This window comes from Rhinolophus ferrumequinum, chromosome 25, assembly GCF_004115265.2.
Source record: "Rhinolophus ferrumequinum isolate MPI-CBG mRhiFer1 chromosome 25, mRhiFer1_v1.p, whole genome shotgun sequence".
NCBI lineage: Eukaryota > Metazoa > Chordata > Mammalia > Chiroptera > Rhinolophidae > Rhinolophus > Rhinolophus ferrumequinum.
In genome coordinates, this window is record NC_046308.1 from 5,589,599 (window position 1) to 5,612,268 (window position 22,670).

At 47.0% G+C, this 22,670-nt stretch overlaps 1 protein-coding gene across 1 annotated transcript in view; it reads left to right on the plus strand.

Moving 5' to 3' along the window:
- Positions 1-508: 508 nt before the first annotated feature.
- KDM2B (lysine demethylase 2B) overlaps positions 509-22,670 on the plus strand; it is a 109,789-nt gene continuing 87,627 nt past the window's right edge. The window contains 4 exon segments of the mRNA XM_033097500.1: positions 509-523; positions 1,185-1,329; positions 4,210-4,288; positions 5,538-5,584. Of these exon segments, the coding sequence (XP_032953391.1) occupies positions 509-523; positions 1,185-1,329; positions 4,210-4,288; positions 5,538-5,584 (286 nt within the window).

Genomic DNA, 22,670 nt, shown 5'->3' on the forward strand with positions numbered 1-22,670 from the left:
TTTTTTTGGTTTGTTTTCTTTGGTCTTCTCTCCTTCCCCCCTCCGCCAAAATGCAGGGGGCAGGAGTGTTGACAATTAATTGGTGAACTCTCCTAAAAAAATGGAGGCAGAGAAAGACTCTGGAAGAAGATTGGTGTGTAGCTTTTTTTTTTTTTCCAAATCTGTATCTGGTATATGATAGATCTATTTTTTTTGTTGTTTCTTGCTGCCTGTTCTTTCCTTTTCTGTATTTTTCAAGAGGGCCGGAAAAAAATATAATAAATTGCATGCAAAAGGAAGCCAGCAGCTTACTCCTCCAGTCCCTTGTGAGACTCAGAGTCTCAGACACTTAAGTGGGGAGGTGGTAGCCGGGAAAGGCTTGGAAGGGGGCTGAGCGGTCTCGGGGTTCACCCGGAATCTGGGGGGCTGCGGGGCCGAGCGCTGGGCGGTGGAGGGAGGAGGCAGGGGATGCGGGGAGTGGCGGGGGAGTCTCCTTAGGAAGTGAGTGTGCGCGCGCGCTCGTGGGGAGATGAGGCAGCTGCTGGTGCGTTTTGGGGTCTCGGATGGGAGCTTTGTGGCGGGCGGTCTGCCTCTCCCCCTCCCAAGCCTCGAACCCCCCCTCCCACCTCTTCTTCTTACACTGGCGGGCGGTCGGCGGGGGCGGCTGGGGTCTCAGCCCTTCCATTTCAGCTTTCCAGCTTCCCCGGTAGGTCGGGGGCAGCTCCAGTCTTAGAAATGCCGCCGGCCTCCGGTTCCGGCTTCGCGGCTCTGCCGCCGCGGCCGCCAGTGCTGCTGTTACCGCCGAGCCGAGCGCTGCGGCGGCTCCTGCCGGGGCCTACAAATGCCCCGCCAGCTTGTCCGCGGAGCCCCCTTCGCGGGTTACATAACCAGGTTCCCGGCCGAGTGGGAAAAACTCAACACCTCTCGGGGGTGGAGGCAAGGGAGAGCCCCCCAGATGTCCCTTTCATGGCCTCCAAAGACTCAGGAGGGGAGTGCCCTGTATAGGGCGCAGGCAGATCCTGGGGGTGCGGACCCCTCTCATCCCCATTTTCAGCATCTTGGACATTTGCGCAAAGTTGCTCAGGTCGCATTGGTGGGGTGCAGGGGGCGCGCAGCTTCTGCACCTGTTCGAGCTGGGCCCAAGGGTGAGGCAACCCTCAGTTCCCCCAATAACGTCCCGGGCTATCTGGTTTGGGTCCTCGCAGCGTCCGATTGACCGCCAGAGATACGACGAGAACGAGGACTTGTCGGACGTGGAGGAGATAGTTAGCGTCCGCGGCTTCAGTCTGGAGGAGAAGCTGCGCAGCCAGCTGTACCAGGGGGACTTCGTGCACGCCATGGAGGGCAAAGGTGAGTCGCCCCCTCCTCGGGCTGCCCTACACTCCACGGGCCGAGCGCACGTGGGGAGGGAGCTGCCGGTGGCTGGGTTCGTATTTCGCGCCCGCGTCCCCCATTCCAGGGGATCCGGTGACGAAACGAAGCCGAGCACTGGAGGGGGGGGTTGGGGGGGTGGGTGGGGTGGCGAGGGAGGAGGGCAGGCGGGAACCGGGGCTGGGCGTGGGCCTAGGCCCGTCCCGCGCCCACCACCAGACTTAGGGTGGTCAGAGCCAGGGGTACAGCGGACAGAGGGATCTGGGGACTGACGGGCAGACGGAGGGAGGGTGGTTGCGCGGCGTTCTACCCCTCCCAGAGCCAGCCCAGCTCCTTGCGCTGCATGAGGTGCGCTGCCTGGCTGTAGCCGACTGGGGTACCCCATGGGCATTGAAGTGAGGGACCCCCGGGCCTGAAGCCTCCCAAACCCCGTGTTATTTTGCGCCCTGCTGGTTAGGAGCTGGCACTGGGGGCGCCTGGGGTGCACTGAGTGACTGGCCTCCTCAGGCCTCCATCATCTGGTTGGCTGTGCCAGATTGGAACAGGGTCTGGGTGAGCTCGGAGTTGTTGGCGATAGCCCCTACTTAAGCCTGAGGCCTCTAGCCCTGCAGCCCTGACAGTTTGAAGTGGAGACTGGGGATAAGGGGTACTCCTTCAAGCTTAAAGCTGAGTTCCTTGTCCTTTGGCACTTTGAAGCGAAGACTTGGGGTACCCCTCTGGGACACGGGATCTCTTACCAGACCTGAGACCTTGAAAGCTCTGTCCCTCTTGTGGACCCTGCCAGTTTAGAGCAGAAGTTGAGAAAGCCTCTAGGGTTTTAGGGTGCCACCCCAGCCCGAGACCTTCAGGGCCCACATTTTTCCCTGCCCCTGGTACTAGGAAGGGGTGTGTGTGTGTCCTCCGGACATTGGGGTGATGCTCTGGCTTGGGTTTGAGGCCTCCAGAGGTCCTGCGTAGCCCCTGGTTCTGCCTGTGGGGTTGGGGTTTTGGAGGTGCCCTGCCTACCTATGCATCTCCTTTTGCCCTCCTGAGGTTTGTAAGTTCATATTTTCCCCCTCAGATATTCGAGTTTTCTTTATATTACTTCTTTTCAATTTTGTGTACGTCCTCACCCCCCTTGGAAAACCCTTCCATCCCTCAGTGAGCTGATAACCGGGAAGTGCCTCCTGCTTCCAGGTTCCGGTTGAGTGGCTGGGCTGTGGGGTTAGCCCCTAGGAGAGACCATCCAGGCTTTGCATTTTTGAAGTTTCTCTTTTGTGGCCACTGTTTCCTGGGGCGCTGGGCTTCAGTGGTAGGGGGTCGTTGTGGGGGGAGGGAAGAAGAAATTTCTTTTAGCCTGCCTGGTCTTAAGAGCATGGTTGCACAGGCCAGGGGACATTCTCAACTGCATTTAAATTTCCTTAGCACAAATGGGATTTTAATTCCTCTCCTTTCTTCTGGTGGCAGTCAGTGGGCAGATCCTATGAGAAAACAATATGCAGACTCTTCCTAGTCATTTGTGAGGATTCTCGGCCCAGGGGCCCAGGATCTCCGAGGAGGAAGTTAAAGCTGAACCCAGGGGGTGGGGTAGGGGGGTGGGCTTTGGGGGTGTGTGGAAGGGGTGACGGTTCCAACAAGGGAAATTCCTTAAATCTTCTGTCCGGGCTCCTTTCAAAGGAGAGGGCCTTAGGATTTTGGTAGTTAATTCTGATCTGGCCCCAAAATTCGAGGGAGGAGCTGAGAAACAGAAGGAGCCCTTAGCTTGGATTCCACATAGAAGCTTCTTAAACTTCTCTGCCTTTAGATCCTTAGGAATCCCCATTCACTGTGAGCCCCTGGGGATCTGAGCCGCTAAGGTCAGGGCTTTCCCCAGCTCTGGTTTTGTTCTCTCCCTCTCCTCTGAGCTGAGCTGCCTTGGTCTCCTCCCCCTGCAAGCTCCCCCAGTGAACTGTGCCTGGGGCAGGGGCTTCCGTGGCCTGAGAGCTCTTCTGTTTCCCGTCTGACCAGCTGGGGAGGCCTTGAGACCGCTCCTGCGGATTGCTTCTGGTACCTGAGGGTTTGGGGAGGTGAGGGCTTATCTCAGCCTCCTTTACCTCCAGATTTAGGGTTAGGATTTTGTGGCCTACACTAGACAAACCCCAGACGGAAAACTATGCTGTGAATTTTTTTAGGGTCTCACGGTGTCCCCTTTGCCCAGCCTTCCCCTGGGGAGCAGAGCATCCCTGTCGGTTATCCAGTTGGAGCAAGTATTGCGATGGCTGCAGCAGAATTTCAGTATTAAGACAACAAAGCTGTGCCCAGTTCCCTAGTTATTTTGGCACCAAATACACAGTTTCCAGGGAAACCGGCTTTTCCCCCCTCCCATTCGCTGTGCAGGATATTACAATAAGATCTTCCCTGATGTTCGGCTACAATGAGAATCCTCTCCCAGCCTCCTCTCTGGGCCTTCAGATCCTCCCAGGTGGCATTCTTCAATTTTGCAGTCCCTTTACTTTGCGAGTTCAGCCTGGATGTGCGTTTCTGTCTGTCCCTCTTTCCCAGCACTAGCTGGGGCTCTTACTGTGTGGGGCTCTTTCATGAGTTTTCCTCCCCAACCCTTGCCAGCCTTGGGCTGGCTGTTCATTGACAAGTTCTGACCCGTGGGGCATGCTGGGAATGACTGTGTAGGCAGAAGAGCTGATAGTTGGCATGGCTTCTCTTGGGCTTTGCCTAATCCATTTCCCTGTCATTTTCCAGGGAGCTTTTGTCCTGGAGCTGGAGCCTGCATCTAGCATCACCCCTTCCCTTTCCTTCATCATTTTTCTTCCCCTAACCAATTGATCGTGATTCATTTGCTCCTTCATGACTTAACGAACTTGTTTAATTCCAATATCCAAACAGATTTCAACTATGAGTATGTACAGAGAGAAGCACTCAGGGTTCCCCTGATATTTCGAGAAAAGGATGGACTGGGAATTAAGTAAGTTGCTGAAACTAATAGCTTTTCCCCCTGTCTCCCTCCTTAAACAGTTTATAGCTTAGGATGGATTTCTTCCATGCTTTTCCTCACCTCTCATCCCTGAGAAGGATCTTATTATCTGGCAGATAGTATCTTGTTATTCAAGGCATGACAAAAGGGGAAAGACTCTCCAAAGATTGGTATTTTTCAGAGAATTTGGGCAGACAGTATGTAAGGTGCTTAAACAGTGTTGATTTTTTCCCCCTGACCCACCCCAGTTATGTGCAGTGACTTCCTAAAGAGAATTGTGCTCCCCCCAAAAAATCAGGAAACTGAGGGAGGGCCTGGGCTGGGAAGGGATTGGCCAGAGGCAGGACACCTGGATAAATTTTCTACTCAGACTCCCACTCGTAGGAAATTGGTCCTTTTCTGTGGAGGGTGTGGTTCCTAGGATGCTAAGCTCCCATGTTACCTCCTTTCTCAGCCTGCCCCAGCCAGCCCCTGCCTCTGCACTGGGTCTTGTTTGCTCTATGTTCTCTTAGTGATCTGTCAGAGCTCCAGGTGGGGGAGACATCTGGGAGGCAGGCTGGAAGAACAGGTTTCCACCCCCTGGGCAGGGGTGGGGAAGAGGCTGAGGGTGTCATCTCGGCCTGCTGCCTTCTCCAGCATCTACTGCCAGAGTTGCTCAGGAGTCTCATTCCTATGGGTAGAAATTAAACCTTCAGCATCAATGTTAATTAATAATGAATGTCACCACAGTCATTATAGCTGTGTTACATATTCTTGGAGTTGGTGTGATGGGTGTCTTTTATTTCCCTCTGAACTTAAAGGGGTCCCTCCCACCCTCCATGCAATTCATTACGGAGAGTATTTTCTAGAGGGAGAGACACAGAAAGAACTCCCCACTCTAAAAGAAACAGGTGTTTGAATGCCTGGCTCTGGCCCTTACGTTTGACACCACACTTCCGTCTTCCCTGGAAAAGCTGTTGGACACTGCATATCTCCTCTCTTTACTGTAGCAGTGCTAAGTTCAGGTGTTGGGGAGAGGTTCGGGGCTTGGTTTGCCCATTGGGGTGAGGAAGGGGCTCAGTGGTGACCCTCCCTTGAAGCACCAGCTGGTCTGTCACTGTTCCTCTGGGTTAGCTCATATTGGGTTCCCAAACTGAGAGCGAGGGAACCCTCTTGGAAAAATGGCCCCCGGCCCCCGGAGTTGGGTCTAACTCCATTGTTTCTGGCTTCTCACCAAACGTCTGTGCTCCTCATTTTCCAGGATGCCTGCTCCTGACTTCACAGTCCGAGATGTCAAACTCTTAGTGGGTAAGTTGCTTGCTGCGTGTGCGGTTCAGAGATGCTGAAGCAGGAAGGAGGAGGAGGAGGAGAAAGAGGAGGAGGAGGAGGAAAAGGCCTATTCCACCTGACTGATTAGATTTTTCACTGCCTCTGAAAAGAAAGGCCCTGGCGGGTGGAGGCAGGGGCAGGTGTGAGCTGCAACCGTGTCATTGTGGAGAATAGGTTAGGTCACAAAGTCCTAAGAAGCTGGAGCCGAGGGTATTTGCCAGGGCAGTTTGGATCCTAGCCTCCAGCTTGGGTGTCAGCGATGCAATCTTAGATCTCTCCTTTGCGTTTGTTTGTGGGTTGCTGGGCACACACTGCGTGCTTTGTGACCCCTGAAAGACTTTCAGACTTTCCAGGGGAGGGATCATTCATTCTTCCTGCTTCCTCAGGGTTCTAGGCAGGTCTAGGGTGGGGCTGGCCACTGAGTGGCCTGCAAATGCTGATTAGCTAGCTGTCTGAACACCTGCAGAGCCTGGCTGCTCCCTCAGTGCTCCAGACTCCTGATCAGGTAGCAGGCGGCATTTCAGATTTTATTGGAAGTCTTTCGGTAAATCCATTCTTTCCAGAAGAGTTTCTCAGGTAGCACCTACGTGGCAGGCAAGTTCAGAGCTGTGAACATGACAGACAAGATTCCTGCTCTCTTGGTTAAAGTGACAGGCAACAAAGAAATAAACAGTTTTTAAAAATATGTATCTTTCTGGAGGGTGTTGAGAGCCAGGAAGAAATAAAGCAGGGCAATGTGGAGTGTGGTGGAGCTGTATTTTAGATGGGGTGCTCAGGGGAGGACTTCAGTAGGGAGAGGGGTTGAGGACATTTGAGTAGAGATCTGACTGGTGAAAAGCTGGCTGTGGGGAAGAACATTCCACATTGTGGGATGAGTAAGGGCAAAGTTCAGGAGGTGTGGGAGGAGTGGAATGAGTGAGGGGGAAAGTAGTAGGATGGAGGGGAAGTCACATGACCAGGTTCATGTGGGGCCTGATAGGCTCTGGTAGAGAATTTGGGTTTGACTCTTAGTGTGATGGGAAGTCATCGGGAGTATTAAAGTGCAGTGAAGGGGGTAATCTGATGATTTTCCTTTGGGAAGGGTGGGTTTAAACATTTTTTTAAAAACTGAGTTAAAATACATATGCCATAAAATTCACCATTTGGCCTTTTTGAGAGTGTTTTTAGTATATTCACAATGTTGTGCAATCATCACCACAATCTCATTCCAGAACCTTTCTGTTACCCCCAAAATAAACCCTGTACTTCTCAATTCCCCTCTGCCTCTATCCACTGGCAACAACTGATCTGCTTTTTTGCCTCTGTGGATTTGCCTATTCTGGACATTTCAAGTAACTGGAATCATGTAACATGTGGTCCTTTGTGTCTGGCTTCTGTCACTCAGCATCACGTTTTCTAGGTTCATCCATGTTGAAGCATGTGTCAGCTTTTCATTCCTGTTTATCGCTGAATAGTAATCCCATTGTGTGGATGGACCACGTTTTGTTTATCCATTCGTCAGTTGATGGACATTTTGGTTGTTTCTCCTTCTTAGCAATTATGAGTAATGCTATGAATATTCATGTACAGTTTTATGTGGGCATACTTTTTTTTTATTTAAATAACATTTCTTTTTTTTAATAACATTTTTTTTTTTAAGATTTTTTTTATTGGGGAAGGGGAACATGACTTTATTGGGGAACAGTGTGTACTTTCAGGACTTTTTTTTTCCAAGTCAAGTTGTTGTCCTTTCAGTCTTAGTTGTGGAGGGCGCAGCTCAGCTCCAGGTCCAGTTGCCATTGCTAGTTGCAGGGGGCGCAGCCCACCATCCCTTGTGGGAGTCAACCAGCAACCTTGTGGTTGAGAGCCCGCGTTCCAACCAACTGAGCCATTTGGGAGCTTAGCAGCAGCTCATCTCAAGGTGCCATGTTCAATCTTAGTTGCAGGGGGCGGAGCCCACCATCCCTTGTGGGAGGCAAGGAATTGAACTGGCAACCTTGAGGTTGAGAGCCCACTGGCCCATGTGGGAATGAACCGGCAGCCTTCGGAGTTAGGGCATGGAGCTCTAACTGCCTGAGCCACCGGGCTGGCCCTGGGCATACATTTTTATTTCTCTTGGGTATATACTGAGGAGTGGAATTGCTAGGTCATACGGTCATGATACAGAGTGCCAAAAAAAAAAAGTATACAGATTTTAAGAAAGGAAGACTATTAAAATTGTAATACTCAACATGTGCCAATAACAAAAGATGAATACAAGTCATATTTGACTTCCGCAATTACAAGAGGTGCTCAAAGTAGTTCCCATCAGCGTCCAGACACTTCTGATTACAGGCGAACTACTGCTTGAGCAACATTGACCAAAGTGTCCTCTTGTATCCATTTTTTTGGCACCTCTGGTATTTAACCTCCTGAGGAACTGCCAGACTGTTTTTCAAAACAGCTGTGCCATTTTACATTCCCATTAGCAATGTATGAGGGTTCCAATTTCTCCACATCCTCGCCAACACTTGTTATTGTCTGTCTTTTTGATGACAGCGATCCTAGTGGGTGTGAAGTAGTGTGATCTGATTTAAGTTTTATAAAAGCCGACTCTGGTGGCTGTGTGGAGAATGAAGACAGCTGACTGGTGGGTGTGTCAGATAATCCAGCTTGAATAATTGGCCCAAAAGTGTGTTAACAGATACTCAGAAGGGTGGACCGATTGACTGTAAGGGGATAGCGCTGATGACAGAAGGATCTCAGTTAATTGGCAAAGACTTGCTCAGGAGATAGATTTTTTTTTTTTTTTTTAAACTGGATTCCAGAAATGCTGAAGGAAGTGAAAAAGCAGAAAGGAGCAAACTTTCCGCCAGTGGGCAGATGGGATGATGGACTCCATAAATCTAGTCTTGGCCCAGGCAACTTGCTCTGACACCTCAACCCAGCCCCAGCCTTTGCTGGTAAACAACCTTAGCTTGAGGCCCGATTCTGCTAGCTGCATGAGTGATTCTGGGCAAACTACTAACCTCCTTAAGCCTCAATCTCCTCATCTGCAAAATGGAACTAATAGCAGAATCCGCCTCAAAGAAGGAGCCTATTAGAATGAATGAATGCTTTGAATTATGCTGGATGGTGGGTACTCCATGAATGGTCCTCATTATTATTTATTATAACGGAAGGACATAGAAGGAATGAGAGTCTTTTTATGAGCAAAATTAAACCGGATTCTCAGGAGTGGGATTCAGGCAACATCACAGTCTTAATAATGTTGCTCGTGGCCCTTTTAAGGAAATTTCAAAGCCTCAGTAGTTTTATTGGGCTTCGGTTGCATCCAAGCCACCTCTTCTCTCCTCAAGCTTCATTCTTCTCGTCGTGGGAGCGATTAGATGGTCCCAATGTCCTTGCCAGCTCTCGGAAAGTCTAGGATGGCAAAGACCAGGAGCAGCAGGACCTGCACCCTCTCTCCCTTGGCATTTCTGTGGTGATCAAAGGGGCTGATGAATATTAAAGTGCTTTGTGAAGGTATAGCGAGCGCTGACGCTGGGAGGGGTGCCTGTCATTGTGGTTAGCCTGGGGTATTATTACGCCCGTTTTAGTCTCTCAGAGTGCACACAGGCTTCCGGAGAGCGGCACAGGGCACCTTCATTATAGTGACATGAGTGACAAATGGAACTCAAGCTGGCCTAAGCAAAACAGAATTCACTGGCTTACATAATAAGTCCAAGGGGTGATTTCCAGGTACATCTAGATCTAGGTGCGTCTAGAAGATCTCAAGTTGACTCATACTTTTCCTTTCTGCTTCCCTTTTTCGCTTCCTCTTTCTGCTTCATTCTTGGGTAAGCTTCTCCCATGTGGTGGCAAAGGTGGGGAACCAACAGATCCAGGCTTCCATCTTCAGCCCAGGGTCCTCCTGAGAGGCTTGGCACACCCCAGCCTCTGGAGCACGTGCTCCGAGAGTCGGAGGGAGTGACGCTCCAGGGTTGCCATAATGGGAGTTCTGCTTTGGAAGGCAGTGTATGCGGGAGGCTACACCAACCCCCCAGTTAGTGTGGGGTCTCAGCCTCTATCTTCTAGCCTCCTGCCCCCTCCCCAGGCCTGTATCTTAGGAGGCAACTGTTTGAGAAGGTGGCTGGTGCAACAGCCAGCTCGCTATTCAGGCCACAACTTGGGCTACCGTGTTTCCCAAAAAATAAGACCGGGTCTTATACCGTATTTCCTCAAAAATAAGACAGGGTCTCATATTAATTTTTGCTCCAAAAGACACATTAGGGCGTATTTTAAGGGGATGTCTTATTTTTTCATGTACAACAATCTACATTTATTCAAATATAGTCGTCATCTTCTTCTGGAACGTCATCATAACGTACTATATGGGTCCACCTGGCTGACGATCTTAACTGGGGCTTATTTTCAGGGTAGATATTATTTTTTGGGAAACACGGTACAGATTCTTCTCTAATGTCCTAAAACCAGACCTTTCTCTATCAGCCCTATTTACCTGCCCTCTGGGAAGACAGGTATCTAGACTCTATTACTAGCTCCCTGCCTTTAAAAAAAGAAAAGGCACTTTCCATTTTTAGGATGATGTACACTGAATATAAAAACTTTTTATTGAAGTATATATAATATACATATAGAAAGAAAAGTGCACATGTGATAACCAGACAGCTTGATTAATTTTAACAAATTGAACAAACCAGAGTAATCACCAGCAACAGCCCCACCTTGTATTCTCATCCAGCCACTACCCTCCACTGTCATCTTGACTTCTAATAGTGGGAATGAAGTTTTACCGGTTTGCATACTGTATGTTAGTGGTATCATACAGGGTGTCCCCTTTTGGTTTCAGCTTCTTTCACTCAACTTTGTGTTTATGAGATTCATCCATATTGTTGTGTGTACTTGTAAATTATTTATTTTCATTGCTATATAGTTTTGCACTTTGTGACTGTTCACAATTTATTCATTCTATTATTACTGGGCACTTGAGAAGCTGTCAGTTTAGGACTACATGTATAGTACATGCTACGAACATTCTAGAACATGACTTCTGGTGAACAGATGGATGCATTTCCGTTGGACACATATTTAAGAGTGGAATTGTTTGGGTCACAGAAAATGCATATATATGTTCAGTTTTTTAGATACTGTCAAATAATTGTTCAGAGGGGTTCTGGTTCTGATTGCTTCACATCCTCACCAAGAGTTGGTGTTTTTGTCCTTTTCATTTCAGTCATGGAAGCAGGTACAGTTGAATCTCACTGTGGTTTTAGTTTGCATTTCTCTAATGACGAATGAAATTGAGCTCCATTTCATTGTTTATTTACTATTTGGATATCCCCTTTGTGAAATGTCTGATCAGGTCTTTTCTCCATTATTTTAAAGGATTGCCTCTTTTTGATTGTAAGATGTATTAGTTTGCTAGGGCCACATCACAGAGTACCACAGGCTGGATGATTTAAACAACAGAAATTTATTTTTTCATAATTCTGGAGCTGGAAGTCAAAGATCGTTGTGCCAGCTTGGTTGGTTTCTTCAAATGTCTCTCTCCTTGGCTTGTAGATTGCCATCTTTTCTTCATGTCTTCACGTGGTCTTCCCTCTGCATCTGTGTTCTATCTCCTCTTCTTAAGAGGATAGCAGGCTATTGGACTAGGGCCCACTCCAAAGAACTCATTTTAACTTAATTACCTCTTTAAAGACCTTATCTCCAAATATGGTTACATATTGAGTTTATTGGGCATTAAGATTTGAACGTATGGATTTTTGGGGACACAATTTAGCCCATAACGTAAAGATTCTTTCTATATTCTGCATATGAGTACACATTCCAGAATCTTCCCCTAACTTTGTGGGTTGCCTTTTCATACTCTTTTTTTTTTAAAGTAATTTTATTAGGGAACAGTGTGTTTCTCCAGGGCCCATCAGCTTCCAGTCAAGTCGTTGTCCTTCAGTTTAGTTGTGGAGGGTGCAGCTCAGCTCCAAGTCCAGTCACCGTTTAGTTGCAGTGGGTGAAGCCCACCATCCCATGCAGGAATTGAACCGGCAACCCTGTTGTTCAGAGCTCGCGCTCTAACCAACTGAGCCATCTGGCCACCTCGCCTTTTCATACTCTTAAATGTGTCTTTGAGTAAACAGAAGTTCTTAATTTTAACATAGACCATTTAGGTCATCTTGGTTCATTAGTGCTTTTTGTGTCTTGTTTAAGACATTTTTGCATATTCCAAGGTCATGAAGATAGATGTTCATATATTTTTCTCAAAAAGCTTTATTGTTTGAACTCTCACATTTATATCTGTCGTTCACCTGGAATTGATTTTTGTATTTGGTACGAGGTAGGGGTCAAGGTCCTTTCTTTTCCTATATGACTATCCAGTTGATCCAGTACCATTATTGAAAGAGCACCCTCGCCCCTTGGCACTGAACTGTTGTCTTTGTGGTAAATCAGTTGACTGCATTTGTGTGGGTCTGTTTATGGATGCTCAAATCTGTTTCCCCCACAGGCTCTCTATCCTGGATAGTTCACTTAAGGAGACTGGGATATTTTCACAGCCCTGGGTTGGGAGTTGGGGGATAGGAAGACTGGGGAAGAGATAATTCTGCTTGCCCCAAAGATGATTTAAATTCTCAGAAAAAAATGTATCCATAAAGTGACTCATTGTTCATGTTATGTCACTGAGGATTGGGATGGCCCACGGCTGTGGGGTCTTGAATATTATCTTTTTTTGTAGTTCTCGCTAATGAGGCTACCTCAGCCAACCGATGCTTCCTTTGGCCCCTTTTCTTCAAAAATCTTCATGGCAAATCATCTCATTCGGTATTCAGTTTTTCATCCAATTATAGTAATAACCACCTATCTTTTACTGGATGTTTACCGTATAATCTCATTTTGTCCTCACCAATAATCATATAAATTGTTATTGTTCACTTTTGCAGCTGGGGCATCTGAGGCTTCAGGAGAGAACAAGCCATACAGCTCCTGAGCAGTGGAGTTAAGACCTGAACCCAGCTCTAGGTGTTTCCAAAGCCCATGCTTTTGCTTTATGCCTTAGTAGCCTAACCCTAAGCCTAACCCTAACCCTAACCCTCCTCCATTCTTTTTTCACTCACAGATTTAGTAGGTGTCTGTGTTGTGTCTGGTGAAGGAGACTCCTGATACGTAGGCTCTGCCCTTGATGGGCTATGTTTAGGGAAAAGACTATATAGCCTTACTCCTTAGAAATCAATGGTAGCTGACTTGTCTCCAGACCTTTAAGTTGGTTTAAAATTGTAGTCTTAAAAATTTTTACACTCTGAAAGAGTTCTTGGAACTTTTGTAGTCCTGCTTTCCCATTTCACAGGTGGAAAAAACTGAGGCCTGGAGAGAAATGACTTGCAAGTTGCCCAGACAATAGATGGCACATCAGATTCAAATGTAGGTTTGAATTTCAGCAATTGGGAGAAGATGATGCTTGTAACAGAACCCTAGAGGAAAAGTAGACGTGTATGTGGGAGGGTGTAGATGAGTTCACTTCTGACCACATTGAATTTGAGCTCAGGAGAGAAGTCAAGGTTGGACAGACCAGGTAGGGGAGGCATCCAACTGGCAGAACAGATAGAAATGCAAGGAGGGAAAGGTGTGTGAGGCCAGGAGAGCTGAGGCTCATAAGCCCCAAGGGAGCAGGGTGTCGGAGGGGGCAGGTTCCATGATGTCCTCAGGTGTTTTCTCTTTAATATGAACGCCTACCTCATTGATTTGTTTTATTTTCCTTTTCTTAGAAAGCTAGTGCTCTAAAATCAAAATCGTGATCACGCTAGGGGCCATGGGGAACTATGCTTGAGACTGCCTGCTGTTTGCCTAATATGAATCACTTCCCTGTGGGGTAGCTCCTTTGAATATAAATAACACCATTAGCTACTGTTCACTGAGCTCTTATTAATAAGCCAGGGACCTCTCCTACAGTATTTTGTCTGATCCACGGAAAACTGTATTTATCACTATCTCCATTTTATAGATGTGAAAACTAAGGCTCAGAGCGACCTGTCCACAGTCCAATAACTAGTGTGTGGAATAGCTGAGATTTGTGCCTATTATCTATCCCACCGTAGAGCTTCTCCTGTACCTTCTGCACAGGACTGTGGTTGGCACTCCTCATGTCCTCATCCAGAAGTGTTTGTTGTTCTTGGCTTCAGTGTCTTTTCCAATTTTCTTGGCTGATTGGGTTTTGCCCCGATTTGTTAGTCTGGGTTTGTATCTTCTTATACCCATCTGTGTATGAGGGTCAGAGTCTTGAGCTCAGGGCAGAGGATAGCCTGGTGTTGATCTGTCCTGGGGAGGAGCGGGAAGATTAGTGCTGCTGGAAAACCTGGGGACCTTTGCCAGCATCCTCTTATTTCACATTGAGGAAACTGTGGCCGAGGTCTGGAAAGGGATTTGGCCCTCACCGTCCGACACCCTGCACCTTCAATTTGAGACAGTGTCCTTACTAGGACCCTTGCTTTTAAGTTTACAAATTTCTTTCAATAATTGTGTCAGGTCACTAGGGCAGGTCCTATTATCTCTACTTTACAGATTAGGAAACTGAGGACCAGAGAGGTTCAGGGATATACCCTGGGCCTCACGGCTAGAAATAGCGGAGTGGGATTTGACCCGTGGCCAGTGTTCTTGCTAATACACACTGCCTCTGTGAGATGGATAAGGACAGACTCCCAAGGAGCAGAATAAAAAACCGGTCCAGAAACCTGAGGATGATAGAGAAGGTTCCAGAACGATGATGTGGGGCCGTTGTGTGCACTCACTGAAGAGCAGGCTCAGGGGAGTTTGGGTCAGGGCCCATGTGTGCTTCGTATTAGTGTTCAAGGTGACTTTGAGCAGCCTCTCCCAGACTCCGAGCCCGTGACTCTTGGAGCTGACTGATGGGCACGTCAAAGCAAGGGCCATGGGGCCACGGATTAATTTCTGCAGCTGGAATTTGTTGGATGTGTGTGCAGCCTGTGAGCCCAGAGAACCAATGAGACCGGGAGGGAGGGACGGGGGGAGGAGGGGCCGAGCTGTTGGCCTACTTAGGAACACCAGGCACTGCAGCTCCGATGTGGAAAATTTCTCCTGTCACCCATGGCCTTCAGGGGCCTGAGCATTCCAATGCTGTGGGTCCCTTGCAGGCTCCAAATGGCAGCTTGTCCCTGTTACCTGCTCCAGGGGTGGTGGCTGCTCCCCAAAGCTTGGAGTGCCACGTTCCATCTTAGCACTGATCTGTCCCTTCTGTCCCTTTGGGCGCTTGCCTTCTCCCTGGTACTAGGCTTCCTGCTCAGAGACTGGGCACTTATACCCAGCTCTCCTTTGCCACCAGTGGCAGATCAGACTGGGAACCTGAGAAGATGGAGCGCCAACTCTTAATCCCCCAGCTCAGCCTGAAAGGGACTGGCAGGCCCCAAGTGTCCCCAGTGACCCCTCAGGTGGGCCTCTGGGGCTCTTTGCCCTCCTCCTTCCCCCAGTTCAGGAATCTGACCTGAGGATTTTAGAACCAGGCTAAAAGTCTGTGCCTCGGCCCAGGAAGGGGACATACAAATGACCTAACTTAGTGGTTTTCTAAGGGAAATCCCAAGAATCTGGGTCTGAATTCTTAGCGCCCCTGCCCCCTTCCTGCTTCAGCCTGAGCTGCTTGTTTTTATTTATGCATTTGGCTCTTGTCAAAGCTTCTGTTTGAAGAAAGAGTTGTGGCAGTGGGGGGGGCAGGGGGATTATAAAGGTCAATTACTTCCTGTCTTTACACATGAGGCAGTTGAGGCCTAGAGCAGGGTCAGGTGAGGTGGCTGAGACTGGAACTCAGTCCAGGGCTCTTGGCACTGTCCCAGGTGATCTTGAGGCACCCACCGCTCTTTCCGTGGCTTCCTGTAGGCAGTCGCTGACTGGGGAACAAGTCAGGCGTCTGTACCTCTACCTGATTCTTCAAGTGAGAATAAAAGTACCTGAAAGGGGCTGTGGCTTCCGGGTTAAAATTTGATTGCCAGAGCAGTACACATATGAGAGAGAAGGAGCCCCCCTTTCTCTCTCTGTTTGATTGAGACACCTCACTTCATATTCAGAGCCTCATGGTTCTTTCCACAGCCCCAGACTTGCTCAGTGGCTGGTGGCTGAGTGCATTGCAGACCCTACCATGTGCCAGACTTCGTGTTAGTCTCTCTTACATTAATGGGCCTGTTTTCAAATAAAGACTCTCCAAATCTAGAAAGGGTGAGTCTTCTGGATCCACAGAGCTAGTAATAGAGCTGGAATTTATAAAATACTTTCATTGGAGAGAATTTAAAAAGTAACAGGAGTAGACAAAGTATAATGAACTCCCACGTACCCATCACCAAGTCCCAACACTCATCAACTATGGTCCTTCCTCCTTACCCCCCAATTCGTTTTCTGTTCTCCTGCAATATTTGAAGTATTTCCAGACATTGTACCATTTTATTCATAAAGTTTTCAGTATATGGTTCTAAATGAGAAGGGATTTTCGCCCTCCTTCCTCCGCCCCACACCCCATTCTGGTTCAAGCCATGGTTTCTCAGCCTTGTTGTGTGGGACACAGCTCCCTGGCTCACGCTGGTATTATGAGCCTTGTTAGCCCATGGCAGCACACAGCAGCCATGGCCGCTCACGCTGGCTGCCGGCCACTCATGCTGGCCACCAGCCGCTCATGGCAGCCCATGCCAACCTTCGGTTGCTCTCCGAAGCCCAGCTCCAGGGAAAACCGCTGTTCACAATCTTAGCTGTAGAGGGCGCAGCTCACTGGCACATGTGGGAATCGAACCGGCGACCTCGGTGTTAGGAGCATGGCTCTCCAACCACCTGGGCCACTGGGCCGGCCAAGAAGGGATTTTACAAAACACAATCACAATGGCATTATCATACCTAATCTTTTAAGAACAATAATTCCTTAAAATTAGTAAATATCCATATTCATTGTTCAAATTTCCAGTTATTTCATACATATCATAAATGTTACCTTTTTTTTTTGGGCAGTGGTATGAGAGAGAATGTAAATATGGTCCTTACATTGTGATTGGTTGAGATGCCTTTTAAGTCTCTTACAATCTCTGGGTTCTCCCTCCATCTCCCTCCAAACTGAAGAAGTTGGGTTGTTTGACCTGTGGAGTTTTCCATTGTCTGGATTTTACCAAGGCATTGCCTAGGAATGGTTTGACATGTTCCTCTGGCCTCTGTAGTTCCTGTAAATTGGTAATTGTATGTAAACGATGCTTGATCAGATCCAGGGTCTCTCTCCACATACAATAATGCACACTTGTTTGTTCGTTGGTTCATTCATTCATTCATTCATTCCATTCATTCATATATTCTGGCAAGAATACATTAGATATAGTTCTATTTTTCCATCAACAGGCACATGTCAGGTCATATTCTCTCTCTCTCTCTCTCTCTCTCTCTCTCTCTCTCTCTCTCTCTCTCTCTCGTTAGCAGCCATTGACATTTGAGGGCTAGCTCCATCAGTTTATTAGGGGCTGCAAAGTGGTGATGATCTAAGCCTATCATTTATCAGCTGGGTTACATCTACGCGGAGAAGCTCCCGCTCATGTGCTGTTTGGCTCAGAGCTGGCCCTTATCTCAGATGTGTCAGACTCCAAAGCCCATGGTCGTTTCTACCAGTGTCATCCTGCCTCTTTAGGAAGTGTGCCGTCTTCCCTGCATTTCTCACTGCCACCACTCACTGGAACCCAGCAGTGTTGAATTTTCTGGTTACTGGTGCATTGTGTTCCCCTGGGAGTTTATGGAGCCCAGGCACCCAATGGAACTGACTTCCTTTCCTCCTGCCTTCTCTCCCACTCTGACGTCTCCTACAGACTGTGGAGCTCCCTGCACACCAAGGGAGCTATTCTCAGAACCAAGTATCCCAACTTTCTGATCCAGATGGTCACTGGCTCTCCCACCCTGGGGCTTCTCCCTTGCACATCCCACCCCGCCCCGGGCCCTCCCCTTCAGCGCCACCCCAGCTGCTCCCTCGCTGCTCTAACCACTCCAAGTCCTGACTTTCCGTTTTGGTGGAGGCCGGAGCAGGCTTGTGTGGGGTCAGCTGGGGCCCTGTACCTGGTTAAGAGTTGAGGGAAGAGGGGGCACCTAAGGAGTCTTGGGTAGCACTCAAAAAAGTGAAAACAGGATTTCCCCACCCATATCCTTCTGTGTTCGGTGGTGGCTGTCCCAGGGGTGGGACTCCTGACTGCTCAGGATGTCTAGGTGTTTTCCAGGTTGGTTGGGGGTTCATCTTCCCTCGTGTGGAGAGGGCTACACACACCCACCTCCAGGCACCCTAGGTCATTTCTTCAGCTGTCATTTATATGTGAAGTCCTGTGTCTCGTGCTGGACAGAACATGAAAGTGACTGACACCCAACATTTATTGTTTCATTTCACAAATATTTCCTGAGCTCCTACAATGTGCTAGCTCTCCATTCTAGATACTCGAGATAGAATGGTGAGCAAGACAGATAAGACTTCTGCCTCTTAGTGCTTCCTGTCATTCAGGGATGACATTTTCCTCTTTGCAAAGCTACTAGGTAAACTATATAGCTTTAGTTACATGGGGTGTTTGCCCTTTGACACCTTGTACTAGGCACCTTTGGCAGAGCTGGGGCACAATAGCCCTTCTCTGCTTTCAGATTTGACATTCATGGAACCATGTACTTCTCTCATGTACTACTCTCTGGTGAGAGTATTTCTCTCACCAGCCTTTGTGTTCATTTCTTGGGGCCTTCTGTAACAAAGTATCGCAAACTGGGGGCCTTCAAACCACAGAAGTTTATTCTTGTTCTGGGGGCCAAAAGTCTGACATCAAGGTGTTGGTAGGGCCAGGCTCCCTCTGAAGGCTCTGGAGGAGGGTCCTGCCTCGCCTCTTCCAGCCTCTCTGCTTGCCGGTTTTCTCTGCGTTCCTTGGCTGGTACATACATACATCACTCCACTCTCTGTTTCCGTCCTCACAGGGCTGTTTTCCCTGTGTCCCTGTCCAAATATCCCTTGTCTTATAAGGACACCAGTCAGTGGCTTAGGGCCCACCCTAATACAGTATGACCTCATTTTAGCTTGATCACATCTGCAAAGACCCTGTTTCCAAATAAGGTCACAGTCACCGGTACTGGGGTTAGGACTTGCACATTTCTTTTTGGGGAACACAATTCAACCCACCACAGCCCTGGAGGTAAGTCTGTTAGCAGCATAGGAGGAACTGAGGTTGGGCCCAGGAGAGGAGGGAGCCAGCTTCTGGGTTGTATCTTCTATTTTATGTTGGTCATCTCAGTTATTCCACAACTGTTTTTTTTTTGTAATTAAAATTAAAATTTTTATTTCCTTATTTTTTAAATTATTACTAAATTTTTTTTCCCAAGACTAGTTTTATTTTTTTAATACCTTGACATTTGCAAGGTAAATATTTTCCAGGTGTTAAGGCACAATTTTACAAATCATTGCATCCTGAACTGAATGATACTATTAAAGTAGATAGTTTTAAAGCTATCCCTCTTTTTCACAAAGTATGATTTGTTGTTTATTCTTGCATTTACCAAAGGATAATGAATCCCACCCAGATGCTCTTCATTTTGTGTACATTTGGACTAAGAACGAAAATGATAGTTTATAGATTATTATATGCGTGCTTGTGGGGGAGGTATATATCCATGGGATTACATGTGAATTTACAAGTGTTGCATAAGCTATTTTACAAAACGCAAGTATGCTACATGCAAGGTGTGCACTTACTTGAAAACACTTTTGTGCCCACATTTTACTCACAATTACATGTGGATATTTATGTCCTTTAAGGCATGTGTTATGTGTTTAAAAAAATGTCAGTAATTTGTACATTGATGTGTACTGACCATGAATAACTGAATATATGACGTCTAATTTATTGTAAAGAGTTTTCTCTGAATGTACATACACTTGTCTTGCGCATATATCTATATTAATGTTTATTTGTATAATATATTTATATAAACATGTGTTATATGCATTATATGTATATCACATGTATATATGATATATGCTAATAAAAGCAGGTAAATTTACTCTGTTTTAGGGGGATTTTTTTTAGAACTAGATTTGGGCCGAAGTCTTTTTTAAAATTTATTACTACTTTTTATTTATTAAATTTATTAGGGTGACTTTGGTTAGTAAAATTATATAGGTTTCAAGTGTATGTTTCTATAATACATAATCTGTATATTGCATTTTGTGTTCACCACCCAGAGTCAGTTCTCCTTCCACCACCATATATTTGACCCCCTTCCCCCTCTTCCAGCACCCTCTCTTCCCGCTTACCCTTTAGTAATCACTAAACTGTTGTCTGTGTCTATTGAGTTTTCGTTTCTTTGTTTGTTTGTCTTGTTCCTTTGTTGCTTTCAGTTTTGTACCCCACATATGAGTGAAGTCATATTGTTCTCGACTTTTTCTGTCTGACTTATTTCACTTAGCATGATAATCCCAAGACCCATCCATGTTGTCATAAATGGCGGTGTTTCATCTTTTCTTATGGCCGAGTGCAATCTTTTTATTATAGTCTTTTTTGAACTGGGTTGTATATAAGTTGGCATCATGCATAATACCAACTTTATAGAACACTGAGGTGATGACCTAGCATTCTGTGGTGGTCAAAATTTTATGTTTATTGTGCAAGTTTGGGGATCAGGTTGGTGAGTCAGAATTGTTCAGAAAGCGGCTTATGTATACAGTCTTCTTGTTTGAGGTTGGCAGGGACGGGAAGCTATGGCTTGCATGCAAATCTTTAACTTCTGTGCAGTGAGATGCCGTGGCACTTTTGGTGTCCTTAACGGCCTTTCATTTGCCTCCAGCATTAGTTGTCTGAATATTAATTTTTTTCACAACTGTGTTTTGAGGTAGATTATCTTATCTCCATGTTTCTGTTGAGGACATCGGGATACCTTGCCTAAAAAATCTTATGCTATGAAGACTGGAACCTGAAACATCTGAGTCCTTTGACCCATTTTTTTGGGGAGGAGGGTGTATGTTAAATATCTTACATATGCCAAAAAGTTTAAAGGAAAATGGAAATGAGGACCTGCCACCCAGGTTGGAAGCATCGCAATTCCTTAGATGCTCCCGTGTAACTCTTCCTGCTCCAGAGGTCACCATTGTCTTATATTCCTTTCCTGGGGTTGCCATAACAAATTGCCACAATCTGGGTGGCTTAAAACTACAAACATTTAATTCTGTCATAGTTTCGGAGGCCAGAAGTCCAAAATTGAGGTGTTGGCAGCATTAGTTCCTCCCAGAGATTCTGAGGAAGAATCTTTCCTTGCCTCTTCCAGTTGGTAGCCCAGGCATTGCCTGGCTTATAGACACATCACTTCATTCTCTCTGCCTCTGTCTTTACATGACCTTCTCACGAGGACACTAGTCATTGGATGTACGGCCCACCCTAGGTCCAGGATGATCTTCTCTCGAGATCCTTACCTTAATTACTTCTGCAAAGAGCCTTGTTCCAAATATGTTCCTATTCATAGGTTCTGGGTAGATATATTTTTTTGGGGGGTCCACGGTTCTACACTTCCATTCCACTACATTCCTAAATTGTGGTGGTCATTTCCTGGCCTTTCTTTAGCTTTTTCCATCTGTGCTTACATCCCTAAGCCCTCAGTTAGGATGGTAAGAATCGAGCCCATGTGCACACCTGCCTGGGGGAGGGAAGGACATTGTGGCCAGTTTGTGGAGCTGAAAGAGTCCATGGTCCAAGTTCCTAGGTCGTGAGGACAGGAAAGACTCACATGACAGAAACAATTAGGTAAAAGGAGAGAAGGAGCAGAAGAAATGAAGTCCTGATCTTGTCAGAGTAGAGGAAGTATATGAGATTTAAAATAGTATCTTACACTGCTTTAAAAAAAAAATTATTGAGGTGAAACTCATGTAACATAAAATGAACCATTTTAATGTGTATAGTTCAATGGCATGTAGTACATTCACAGTGTGTGCGACCATTCCTTCTGCTAGTTCCAGAACATTTTCGTCACCCTGAGAGGTAACTCATACCCATGAGCAATCACTCCATTCCTCCACACCCAGCCCCTGACAACCACGAGTCTCTTTTCTGTATGGATTTACTTGTTCTGAACATTTCATACAAAGGGCATCATGTTAACACGTGACCATTTGTGTCTGTCTTCTGTCACTCAGCGTAATGTTTTTGAGGCTCCGCCATGTTGTAACAAGGATCGGTACGGCATTTCTTTCTATGGTTGAGTAATTTACATTTCTGATTATGTGTTTTTTAAGTTGATAGAACTTGGAAAGAAAACAATACTTGTAGCAAAACCAACTTTGGTCATTTAGTGCCTGAGGTTTTTCTTTGTTGTTGTTTAATCACAGCGTTATCAAGATATAATGTACGTATCATGTAATTCACCTATTTAAAATGTACAGTTTGGTGGTTTCTGGTCTATTCACAGATTTGTGAGACTATCACCACAGTCAATTTTAGAACATTTCCATCACCTCCTCTCCATAAAAACCCCTCGCCCCTTAGCCATCCTGGGTATGTTTTAGGATCTTAAGAGGTTTAAACCGGCTCTGACTTCCCACTGCCTCCCTTTCTCCACCTGTAATAGAAGGAATTGGTTGATTACTGTTCCATCCTACATGCAGGCACTTCTCAGGAGTGTCATTTTCACGTGCATTATCTCATTTCAGTCCCAGGGCAACCCCGTGGGCTAGCTGCCCCCATGTGACAGATGAGGAAAGATGTTGAGGGGCCTGAGGCCCAGGAGGGCTTTGAACCCACCAAGTCTTGCTTTGTCACTGCATTGCACTGATGGGGGCAGAAGGGCTCCTGACCTTCGGTTCTGATTTGCACAAATGTCTAGGGCTGTGATTCTTGATACCTACATGCCAGCAAACCCCCTTCCACAGGAGGCTTCACAGACATGACGTTGAGCAGAGTTAGGGAGGAGAGGCAGGAGGAGGTAGGTGGGAGGCTGGCAGACAGGGAGAGAGGTTTGGGGGCCTGTTCTGCCCTCAGTTCCCAGATTCTAACAGCAGGCTCTCTGCCAGGTGGGCTTTCCGGAAAAGCTGAGCAGAACCCACCTGTTCTTGGTAAGGAGCCAGCCAGGCCAAAAGCATGCC